This window comes from Excalfactoria chinensis, chromosome 10 (genome assembly GCF_039878825.1).
Source record: "Excalfactoria chinensis isolate bCotChi1 chromosome 10, bCotChi1.hap2, whole genome shotgun sequence".
Classification (NCBI taxonomy): Eukaryota; Metazoa; Chordata; class Aves; order Galliformes; family Phasianidae; genus Excalfactoria; species Excalfactoria chinensis.
In genome coordinates, this window is record NC_092834.1 from 13805099 (window position 1) to 13817878 (window position 12780).

Consider the following 12780-nt stretch of genomic DNA (forward strand, 5'->3'; position numbering starts at 1 on the left):
GTGTGTCTCCAAAAAACATTTGGAGGTGAGACAAGTACACTGGCAATTCTTTCTTTTCTGAAGGCCACCTGTGATCAGTGTGAACACAAAGGCTTTAGAAATGCCTGTCTTCCTGTGTCAGTCAGTTGGTTCCAATGCCAGTGTTTTTTCCAGATATGGGGATCTTCCAGAGCTGAATGAGTTACAAAAAGCGTCAGAGAAGAAAAACATGAAAGATTGGGAAGAGTCAGTTTAAGTTTCAGAAACGTTTGCTTTTAAATATTACAGAACTCAAAGATGAGGAGAGAAATTTGAATTTTTATGCTTTGGTCCACATGTCCATTAAAGCGACTTCAGTGAACTTAAGTTCATTTTGCCATGCTGAGACCTTGTTTCCTTGGGTGTTTGTTACCTCCCCACATGTTCAGCAAAACTGGTATCGAACGGGTGGACAACCACCTCAATGTTCTGTTACATCAGTGATGGTCAGCAGAGATGCACTGGAACTGAGATTTGTAGGCATACTGGAAGGACTTTTGGTCCTTGTACCCAAGTCACTGGTCTCTGCTGAGCTTTGAAGATCTTTGCTGTTGATGCAAATGCTGGCATGGCCAACTTGCTGTCATGGAGTTCCTGTTGCTGTAGTGAAGTAGACAGGAAGTTTAATGCTTTGTTTTTGTTTAAATATCAAGAATTCAGCTATAATACTGGATGAGGAGTAATCCTTGCTTGTACTTAAGCTGACCTTGTCAGTTTTGCTGGTTAGTTCTTGGAAGAAAAAAAACAAATATGAAGCCTTAATGGAGTATCTCACCAGTTCTTTGTATGAAGGGCAGTAATACAAACTGCTCAATTATTTTTGGCAGTTAACATAACTTTGCTTTTTAAAAGCTTGTTGTAGTAACTAAGACTGTGAGAGTAATTGGTTTTTCCACGCGCCTCTCTGTTTAATGTTTTCATATTGTTGCTTTTATTATAAACTCTCCAAGGAATAGCTTCTGCCAAACCAGTTTATATCCTTGGCGTATTTTCTGCCTATATGGCTCTTGCCAGAGCTGTGATCTGTGCACTCGTCTCTGACAGCCATTGCAATTTAAGAAAGGTATGTAAGGTTCTTTCTAGTATTTCAATGCATTTTACCATTTTGACGCTTGAAAGAGGAAAAAAAAAAAATAGAACAAAAAAGAAAAGCAGAGGTTGATGATCTGATTAAAGGTCTTAAGAATATTGTAGCTAATTCTTGTATTGGCACCACCAGAAGCAAAGAGATTTGAACCATGCTGCCGTCCTTACTCACCTGGAGGCACTGCGGCTAGGGACGTGTCCAGCCACATTCCCCAGCAGTGATGGCCCAGCACACTGCTTGTCACACACACTGATATTCCACATCCATTCCCTTCTTGCTCCTGGCCAACAGTGAGCTGATTTTGGAAAGACAAAAACAGAGCAGTTTTACTTTGATAATACCAGCTACGGCCCCTGTTGTGATACAGTATGTAAGCAGAGAACTTTTGTGAATTACTTCAATCTTTCAGAAGAAACACCTGACCATACAAAGCCTCTTTTAGGGAATGCTGCACATCTTTATTGGATGAACACCCATGACGTGTGGACTTGGGCATTTTAATGGTGAGTATTCAAACAGTAGAGCTGTCTGAACTATTGGAGGTATTGATCGTGCTTAAACAGTCAGGCTACTATTCTGTCACAGGGATTAATACACAGTGATGGATCCTAGGAATTTTTGATCAGTTATCAGTACCACAGTCCTGTCAGGTGCACAGTATGTTCCTCCAGCCTTTCTTCCAGCCATTGGGGCTCATTAGTTTCCAAAGAGAGGAATAAATAAGGGAGAAGAAAGGTTGCTTGTGTCTAGTTTAGTGCAGTCACAATTAGCTGCATCAAATCCTCCACGCACCAAGAGACACAGGAAATGTGTGTCTCCAGGGGGTAGCGTCCATAGGCTGTATCTTTTTACCTCTGTCAGTAATTGAATTTGATGTGTTGTATGGTAATCTGATGGTGAATGGGTAGCGAACATATCCAGTGTAGAAGAGAAACTAAGTTCATTGGACTGCATGGACTGCATCTTATTTGCACTTGACAAGGATCATACCAAATATCACTGCTCCTTGAAGACTGGGATGACAACACTGCTACATGGAAAGATGTGTATATTTTCTAAAGGCCTAAGGAACACCAGATTTCACCACTGACCCACTGCTTCTAAATGTATCAACTTTTTAAGAGACAGAGGCTGGGATTTTACAGCTGGCAAGAAGGAAGGCTGGTATCTCCTGCACTCTCACAGGAAAGAAAAAGGGAATGGGGGAGGAGCAAACCCATGTTAAGTTTCACATAATTATGCTTACAAACATTTCAAGGCTGACTTGAACCAGATGTCCTCTTTGAGGACAGTAACAGATGCTTCTCCTTGCACTACAAAGTGACCATTAAATGAAGTACTTTAGCATTTGATGGATCTTTTCACTAACAGATCTTCTACCATTAGCCGGACTGATCCTGTACTGCTGGAGGAGGACAAGCTGTTTCACTCCTAAAACAGACCAAATCGGTACTGAGCGTAGCATAAGGAGGATGATATAATGACACTAAAGCAATCAGTACCTGATGTCACATTAACGCAATGTTCTGAACCGAGAAAGAAATGATTTCCTTGTCTGTGTTGTTTATAAATCTCTATCTCAGGTGTGACAAGTAATTTTTTCTATTTTTTTTTCAAAGTGCAAGCTGCGTAGCCCTAGAGCTCTATAAAAAATGCCTGAAGTACTTTTCCCCTCTTCATCCAGCTGTTAAATTCAACTGATAGATTATTCAAGCACCCCTCTTGCAAATGTTTTTCTTCTGACTTGCTCTAGAAATTGTGTGGCTGAGAGCGGCAGAAGTATTGCTTCAGGCTGTCATCCAGCAGAGAGCTTCCCACTGAACGCCACCCTGAGAAGAGGAATAGGTCGTTCTACAGGGAGAGCGAAAGAAACCTGTTGTCTTGTTTCCAAAGTAAGAAATTCGGTTCTCTCAAGACACTCTAAAAAGAGTTTTCAGCATGTTTTTCTGTAACAAGAGAACTATAAATGTATGCCATCTAAATCTCTATTTCAGATTCTTAGTAACGTGAGAAAACTATGTTGAATTATCAGGGGCGTGACAGAACTTGGCTGGTATTTCACCTTCCATGGCCACTGTTGCATGACGTGTATTTTAGTCTCTATGTACTTCTGTATCATAGGTTATATAGGCAGTGTTACACTGGAAATCAGTTCTTATACATGACCTCATGACAACTGAGCATTCTCCTATATTAAAGAAAAAAGAACAAAAAAGGGTTGTTTTATGTCAGTGCAGCCTTTAGCACAAATTGTGCTTGTTTTTAATATATAGCTGATGTAATTGTGCTTCTGCTTAATCAAGGCTTAAGGTTACTGACTGTAATGAACATGAAAATGGTGTGTTTATTGCTACAGCAGAACCCTTGATGTTGTAACAGGGGATCAGAAGTATGAATATTAAATAACACAGAAGAAAACATTGTAGGTATTTCTGAATGTGAGCTGATAAAGATGTAAATGGAACCCAAGTACTGTTTATCATCGTATCAGTTTCTGGACAATGAGCTTTATAATGCAACTCCCCAGAAATAAGAACATTCTTTGCACTGTTTGTGTAACGTGAAGATTTGCTATTTCAGACAAATAAGGATGGTTTTATGGGGGAAGCTTTTTCCTGCATTTGGCCCTAAATGCATCCTGTATTTCAGCTACAGGTCACAGCAAATTGGTGCTACAATGGTGTATGATGCTCGATGGGAATTGGGCCCTGTCAGGCCTGCTACTGCTTGCAGATGGGCATGACAAAACAAGTTTATTAGCCTAATAGAAGTGTTCAGCAAGTATAGATTTGTGGACATTGATGTCGTTTCCCTCACTTATATTCCATGTCTTCTCTCTCAGTAAGCTTAATACAGAATATTTAGTTATTTACAGTTGTTTAAGGAATGCTAGAGATATTTAGGAAGATTAGAGAAATTCAGAGGCTCATGGAAGCTAAGTAGGTGAGAAAAGAATGAAAGACAAGTGCATGAATGTTGGTGAAGTCGGTCTGTGCTGGCGGAATAGGGTACAAATCAAAATAGACAACAATTTCAGTATGTGCAGGTTTCTGCTTGCAGTCTATTCCTGTGGTTTCTCTGGAGGGAAGAGCGGTGGGAGTTCGAATATCAGCAGAAGGATGCTTCTTGTCTGGGTAGCTGGATCTCCAAAGAGAGAGAGAGAGAAAAGAGAGAACCGTTTCATGGTCACATCTACAATGCAGCTCTATTAGATGTGAGTAGCTGGATAACGCTGCCAAGCGAGTTTCCCTGCTTTAGAAATGAAATTTCAAGCCCTGTGTTATGAAGGAAGACTTCTTTTGCCAAACAGATTGAGACACAATTTAAGAAAGCGTGCATATTATAGTGTAACCCTTAGAGCACTGCCAAGGTCAGTGAGTGATTTGCTGTGTAGCTGTCAGCTACAGAAGTCTGAAGTTGCCTGAAGGCTGGTTTGACTTAGACATGCAAGTTTTCTACAAACAGGACAAATCTGCAACTTCCTGAGTTCTTTTTCCATTGCACAATTTTATTTTCAATATAATTATACAGTTTAAACCTTCCACACCTGGCAAAACTGCTGTTGTGTGCACGTCTAATCACACGTTCAGTCACCGCTGAAAAGTACTCAAGAGTGACTTCCAGTTTACTTAAATGTGTCACAGACAGCCAATTTTGCCTTCTGGTTTTCATCTGCATTTCACTAAAAACAATCTTGAGGAAATGGTCCGGTATCTTATGAGTTTAGGTTATATAGTCCAGCTTCGTGCTTGTAGCTGAAAGAACAACATAAAGATTCAAATGACTTTTCTTAAATTAAGAGGTCCAAGAGCTCCAAAATTTTGCAATAAAGAAAATGAATGGAGTCTTTCTCAGGAACAACTGAAGGGAAAGGAGGGAAAAAAAAATAACCTTGGGGATATCCAAATTATACATCAGCATGTTTACCTGCTTTAAAAATACAACACAACAAAACAACACCACTACTAATATATTTAAATCACAGATCTTTATATCCAGGAAGCTGGTGTTCTTTCCATGAATACCTATTCATGTAGGTCATCTTAATACTGCAACTAACTCATCTTATATGAAAATACTTTACATTTGAAGTTGAAAAACCTAACTCATAATTCAAGTAGGTGTATTCTTACAGGTCTTTAGAAATACATCAGGCTATATATGTAAATGTATATATTTTTTTACCTGCTAGCTGCTGGCTGTGCTGAAGCAGACATGTCCAAAGGTGTGATCAGAAACACCTGTTAGAGTCTTTTTTCCATTGCAAGTGTCTCCAATTACATGAAATGCTCAATGTTAGATCCTCAGCTGGTTTTAAAAGGCTTAATAAATAAGCCAGGTGAGGATGTGGTCTTGAAAGCAAAGCATGATTAATTATAAGGAAAACTATCATTAACTTCATGTGGGAAGGCATGCCTGAGTTAGAAGCGTGGATTTAGTGCTATGGTGAACTGCACAGGAGTTCTGGAATTTTATCAGTGGTTGTGCAAAGATTTTCCCTTTGGAGAATGATCCTATTTCCACCACACGAGTATCTGAGTAATCAGATATGTGTGTTCATAAAGCATTTCCATGGTACTTAAAGTAATGGGGAATTCAAATCCCCTTCTTTCTCCTTATCCTGTGTACTTATTTTTCTACAGATGTTTCAAGTCAGATAAGCATATCTAGTGGAAAGTATCCCTGTGCAGGCAGTCGTGTTGGAACTGAATGATCTTTGAGGTCTCTTCCAACCCAAGCTGTTCTATGACTCTGTTATGTCTAGGATTTCAATACCAACTAGCTGTCTTATGGGCAGTGTGGCAGGACTGGCTTTATTTCTTCAGCATTGTTCAGTGATACTGATCCATGTAAGATTCAAGACCAAACTCACATTTTGAAGGTATGTGTAAGTCTTATTTCTCTTGTACTTCATGAATGAGGAAACTACTATATAAAAATGAGTGTAGTGTTTACAATTTGTCTCCATGGCATTGAAAGTTCCCTCAGCTCTGCAGTACCTATTTTCTGTAACCCATAAATACCTGTTACATAAATTATCTGCACCTGTTGTTGTTGATTCCATGCTTGTTGAACGCTTAATGTTTTATCAGTTGTGATTCTGAAATTTGTCATATCCAGGTGCTCTCATGTTTTGATGTTCGGTTGTTAAACATATCCATACAGTAATTATAGTTGGGGCCGATGTTACCAAAATCACTCATTAAGATTCCAAAAGACCTCCTGTCATATTCAACCACATAGCCTGAAAATGTTCAGAGTAGGAACTGCAGTTTGGTGCATGTAACTAGGAATACAGCAGTGTCTTGTACACCATGGGAAGTGAAGCAAGAATGTAAGGATTCTGAACTCAGGTATGGATCCTCATTGTTCACTGCCACCAGAACTGAGATGCACAGCTTAAGGGTTTCCTTGCTCCCTGTTGCTAAGATTTATTCTCTTAGGAAAGAGTGGTCAGGCAGTGGGATGGGCTGCCCAGGGAGCTGGTGGAGTCACCGACCCTGGAGGTGTTCAAGGAACGTTTGGTTTAGTGAGAACTCTTGTGATGGGTGGATGGTTGGACTGGATGACCTTGTAGGTCTTTGTCAACCCTGGCGATTCTGTGATTCTCTGCTATTGGAGCAGGCTACAGGTAAGAAGTGATGTTCATTCCTGGTGCTATTTAGCACTGTTGGCCTATCCCACACATCTCCGTGGTTTTTTTTAGACCAGTTCGTGTCATTTTTACTTGAAAATGGATGCATGTTGTCGAGTGGACTTAAAGAAATCAGCTCTTACTCTGCTCTTACGCACTGGCTCCCTTTTATTTGCTGCTCTGGAGTAGATTGGAGTTCTTGTTTTGTAGAAGGATTAAGATTTACTTTAATACAGTGTTTTTTTTCTCAGATTCCTGCAACTTTGCTATAAATTACTCACAAGATGCATATGGCATCATTTCTACCTGTTGTTTCTTCCGAAGGCAGCTGGAGTTGATGAAAATTATAGAAGGAAAGCCAGAGCCTGCTGCAATAAAGGTCAAAGAGGAAAAAAATCTGACAGTTCACAGCAAATGAATAACAAAGTATATTTTTATATGTAATATCCTGTTAGAGACTGATATAATACATCTCAATAGAAACGTTGTATGAAATAATCCCATGTGAATTACCATTCCATCGAAGGAAAAAAAATTAATAATCCTTAACTTCAGCTGGAAAGAACATTTTATTCTATCTGTACCAGACAAAGCTGTGCTTACCTACTGTGGGTTTTAAGCAAATTGGTCTGAGCAGCTCAGCTGGCCTCTGACCTGCTGTGGTCACCTGCCCCATCCTTCCGAATAAACCCTGAATGTCTCACCCATCCAACACCGGTTTCTGCTCCTCTAAGAACATTCCTTCTGCCCTATGTTTAAAACCTCACTCCCTTACAACTAGAAAGGCCATCTGCTTTTAAAAGGCAACTTTATTGAGAGTGAATTTATGCAGCCAAATAAGTATCGCAGTTTTTGTACCGCGCTGATTGGTTCACTGGGAAATTATGCTTTTTTTCTTCTTCTGGTCAGGTCCCATTACCAAATAACTGTGATGGCCCCAACAAAGCTTAGCAATCTACCAACAGAAAGCTCTGTGCAAGAGGGAAAAGAGATGAAGACTTTCTTGGTATTTTTTCAAATATTCTGATAACTTCAGCTTGATGGCAGTCAGAAATCTGATGGATTTTTCCTTTTTATCTTCATTGACGTGTGCGTGTTATTAAAACAGAATAGGTAGATGCCCACAAGCAGATTCATTTCTGATTCCATGTCCCTTACTGGAAAGCCCACCATCTCAGCAACCCGAGGAATTATTGATTTTTGCTTTCTAAGCACTTCAAACCACTTACCTGTAAATCTTATATGTTTTTCTCAGCAAACCAAGTCTTTGAGTTCGATTAAATCACAATCTAGCATTCAATTTTCTTTCAATAAAGGAAATAAAAGCCTACTTGGAAATGCTTGAAACGATTCCTCGGTTAAGTCACTAAAATCCAGATGTACTTTAAAATAAAATGTTATTGTGCGCTGTTAAAAATGATCCCATTAAGCTTTATTCTGGACTTTCTACCATAGAACTTCGGTAGATGAGAAGAATGGAGCAGTGGACTCTGGCTCTGTCCAACCATTTCAGAAAATGATATGAAATAGCTGTATTGATATACCTTGATTGATAAGCAAGACTTGTCATTTATAGCTATGTATAATAACTTCTTTTAATTGGATTCTTGTTTTTGCCAAACTTGAAAATATGACTTGCTTCCAGGACTGTAATAATTCCAGAGGCTGCGTACCTGAAATTCGCTCACACTGGGAGTAAATAAAACTTTCATTGCACCAATACAGCTCCCAGTATGAGGCTTGAAGCTGCTTTCTGAACTGGCTGGGAGCTGGTAAAGACTGACAATAATGAGGCAGTTACAGTAGAAGTGAAATCATTTTCATGCTGGCTGCAGAGTTCTGATGTATTTTAATCAGCCAGATATGTAGTGCCCTTCTGGCTGCCTTCAGGATTGTTTTTTCAATATGGAATGAATCTATTATAGTGTTCAGATGTAAACGTGGCTACTACAGATCTTTTGTTACTGTAGTTCTGGAAGGAATTTCGGTGCTGCATCCCACTTTGTTAGGATCAATGATATGGCAATGAACAATAGGTATGAGTACTTTTGAAAGCCTCTTCAGCAAAATGACATCATTCAAAGCTGGAGATGGCAACAGCTCCCAAACTGCTCTTGTATCATTTTTAAACAGATGTCATGACTGAGAGCCTGCAAACGTCCATGAAATGCATCAGAGCTAAGTTGCACCTTGGGCAGTATTTAGCTACAGCTGTGTTCAGAGAAATGAACAGGGTGTGAAGCCAGAGTATGAAATGTGTTTGTAAGATTCTAAGTATCCTGCTGTTGAATAGGTTTAAGTATTTCTGGTCTGGGGAATGAACTGCAATCGTGATCACTGCACAAGCGCTGTTTTGGTTAGTTGTTTTTTCTTTACTAATCCCGTTCACTCTGGCATAACAAAACAGTCTTCCTACACCTTGAAATGTGTCTTGAAGTAACTTTTCAGCACTGGGTAGCAGAGAGCTTTAATTGCGTTTTTCTTTTCCCTGGTTTTAGTTCAGTTTCCTTTTCTCTGTTTCTGTTCATCTTGCTGCTCCATCTGGACTTTCAGGTGTGATGTAGCACTGCCATCTGAAAGTCAGCAGTCACATCAGGAATGGCAACTGGGGCAGAAACTTGGGCCAAGAGGGTGTTTTGTTTTAATCAACTCCCATTTGGTTCATACCTCATATGAGCAACTAAGACACTCTAAGATAACTCCTCTACATCCATGTTAATTTGGTACTGTTCTGCATTAGGTTTGCTTTAGGAAAACAGCTGTGTTCAGCATGCAGTGCTTTCTGGGACTGGTTAGATATTACTCGCACCTGTGCTGGGGCTGCGTCCAGCCGTGCTGGGAGTGGCACCACTGTCAGTTGCTCTCCTTGCTGATTCTGTGGTACAGGTGCTGATTTAACTCAAGAAGCACAAGCTTTCATTTATTTATTTATTTATTTAGCTTGCTGTTACAGCAAAATATTTGACTGTTTAACCGTGATAAAAGAGGGGGCATAATCGTGTAAGGCTCTCACCAAGGCACACTGCCCCATTACCTCCTGAGGATCCAAAATCCTGTATGCACAGAAGAGCTCTCGAAAAAACAAGGAGCTTGGAATGACAATGTGAGCCTTAACGCTACCGCCCGCAGACCACCCATTCCCAGCCCACCTCTGGTACTAACAGTGCTGTTTGACCACCTCCATTGTCCTGCTATACAGCGCGATGCTCGTGGCTTCATTTCAGGTCTAGGCCTACGCTGGCTGGCAGGAGGTTATTCACGGGCTTTCCCTTACGTACATCACCCCTAAACGCGCTTTACGCGCTGCCCGCACCGCCGCGCGGCCTCCCCCGCCAGCCGGAGCGCCCCAGGGCCGGGCCTCGCACCGCCGCCGCTCCCTCCTCAGTCCGCACCGCCATTGGCCGCCAGCAGCCCGCCCCCTTCGCTGCCCGCCCGCCTCCCTCCGCGGGAGGGGCGCGGGCCGGAGAGCGCGGCTCCGGCTCCCCAGGCGTGCGTCTCGCTCGCCGGGGCCGCCCCCGCTCCGCCGCCGGGAGAGGAGGAGGAGGCGGCGGCGGCGCCGTGCCCGCCCGTCCCCACCCGCCGGCCGCAGCCGCGCGGGCCGCCCCGGGCAGCGACCGCTCCATGAGGCGCGGCTGTCGGCTGCCCGCGGGGCGGGGGGGCCGCCGGGAGGCCCCGCCGGAGGATGCCGCCGGGCGCTGTGTCGGCGCGGCCCCCCGGCGGGGCGCGCTCGCTGAGCCCCGCGGCGCTGTCTCGGAGCCTGTCCCGCCTGCGCGAGCACCGCGCCCGCTCGCGGGCCATGCTGGCGCTGGGGGTCACGCAGATGCTGCTGGGCTGCCTTATCGTGGCCGTCAGCTTCGCCGCTCTGGCGCTCACCACCTCGGCCCGCGTCCGCCACTCGTGTCCCTTCTGGGCCGGCTTCTCGGTGAGCGGGGGGCGCGCGGCGGGGCGGGTCGCGTGAGGGGGGATCGGCGGCGCGCGCCCCGCGGCCGTTAAACGCTCCTAACGGTCACTGCGGGCGCGTGCCGCGGCGCCGCCTCAGCGCTGCGGGCGGGCACGGCGGGGCCGGGCACAGCGGAGCCGGGCACAGCGGAGCCGGGCACAGCGGAGCCGGGCACAGCGGAGCCGGGCACGGCGCGGCCAGGTGCGGGGTACCCTTCCGAACCGTGAGGGCCGCTCCCCCGCCGGGGAGGGGTTCGGCGGCCGCTTGTCGCCTGCCGGCAGCGCCGCGTGGAAGTTCGGTCGCCGGGGGGTTCGGTGCCGGCCTTGAGGCGCGGCGGTGCTGCCCGCTGCTCGCTGAGCCGCGCTGCGCCGAAGGCGAGGAGCTGAGTGAGGTAAGCGGCCGGAGCGGACGGCGCTGCGCGGGCTGCGGGCACGGCCTGTGGTACGAGGAGCCGCGCCGGCTGCGGGCGGTCCTGCCGGCTCGGGTCTGGTAGCATCTGGTTATCCTCCGTTAAACAGCGACAATAAATCCCGGTGCGCTTCTCCGCTCGCGCCCCCTCAGCCCGTGCCGGCAGGGGGCTGTCCGCGTGTATTCGTCACGGCCGTGTGCGGGGCTCCGTGAAAGTTGTGCCGCGAGCGGCGCTTGCGGACAAACTGCGGATCCCGGGGGCGCCGGGAACGGCGTGTGCGCTGCTGGTGATGTGCCTCGTGCTGCGCAGTGCCCCGTTGGTTGCGGGTTCTTTTGAGCTCCCGTAACAGCCCGGGGAGCTTTCGGTTCTTGAAGCGTTGGTTACAGACCAGAACCGTTGGGTGAATGGTGCGGGCTCAGCGCTGCTAAGAGCGTGGCAGAGGCGGTGCGGCTTCAGAGCCACCTGTTTGTGTGCAGCTCCGTAACTTCTCCCAGTCCTTCCGAATGAAGAGCAGTTTGCACTAATTGTTAAGATACTTCTCTTGATCTCTCCAGGACGTTCTGTAATCTTGGGAGAGGAAGTGTCGGTTTATGCAAGTGGCCTTAATTTTGTCATAACCACGTCCTTTGAGTTGCAAGCCCTGCAAGCAAATATGCCAGTGTTTGTCATGGTGAGGTGTGAATTTTAAATCAGGAACCTGACTGCTCACTTATTAATGTGCTAATAAAACAACACCACTGAGGCGGACCTGCTTCCTTATCTCCACAGAGCAAACTGCAGTGTACGCTGCTGACTGTGCGTTCCAGCAAGCACAGCCCTCCCAGGGATGTCTTTTTCCTCTTGATCCCATAATGTCTGTGAGGCTTTTGGGGGTTATCAATATGCTGGAAGATATGCTGTTTCTCTTCCAATTTTTTGGATGCCTTCTACTTCCCTCTCTCTGGTCACCAGTTGGCTTTCTGATTTGATTTCTTGATTGCTACTTGCTCAGCGTAATGGAGAAGAAAGATGTGATTTATGGACACGTTGTGAACTGGTGGAAGCTGTAGAAAGTAAGGGGAGGGATTGCAAGATTGTTCACTGGAAAGCCTTCCTTCCTTATTCACTTCCATTGTTAGAATGGGGCAGGTGTACTTTCCCAAATTAAAGGCTGACTGTATGTAAAATTCTACTTTATAGAATACATTATCAAAGAATAAGAAGGAGCATGCTTTTCTCCTGAGCACTTTTCTCTCAGTCTCGAGAAATAAGGTAAATAAAAAGCACTTTTATTGCACTGTACTGTAGAAATCAAGCACTTTTTTAATACTGTGGTGAGTCCTAAAGAAAGAACTTTCAGGGTCTTAGTCTTTAACAAACCTTATTCTAAAAGCCTTTTAGAGGCTTAGTGAATTCTGGTTGTCCTTTCCAGTTAGTGCTGTACCCTGGAAATGTGTGAGCATTTGCTGAAGCCGCAGTAGGTCCTGCCCTGGAACTTAGTGCTGCCTGTGTGGAGCAGTACAGAGTGCTGCCAGACTTTGGAGTAGCTAAGGAGCTTAGTTGAAGTGGGAATTTACAAGGTCAATAATCTGTTCATTAGTAGCTGCTGAACTTACCACACCTCTGCTTTAGTTGCATGCTGCAGCGTGTTGAAGGAATGAGTTCTGAATTATCATGCTTAATTGGCCATTCTTTCTTGGTTAATTTTTCTG

General features: G+C 44.7%; 1 protein-coding gene across 4 annotated transcripts in view; it reads left to right on the plus strand.

Annotated features, from left to right (window-relative positions):
* Positions 1–10408: 10408 nt before the first annotated feature.
* Positions 10409–12780, plus strand: part of ENTREP2 (endosomal transmembrane epsin interactor 2) — a 98178-nt gene continuing 95806 nt past the window's right edge. For all 4 annotated transcript variants that reach the window (XM_072345917.1, XM_072345921.1, XM_072345918.1 and 1 more), the window contains exon 1: positions 10409–10662. In XM_072345917.1, the coding sequence (XP_072202018.1) occupies positions 10423–10662 (240 nt within the window). In that variant the 5' untranslated portion in view covers positions 10409–10422. The remainder of the gene's footprint in view (positions 10663–12780) is intronic.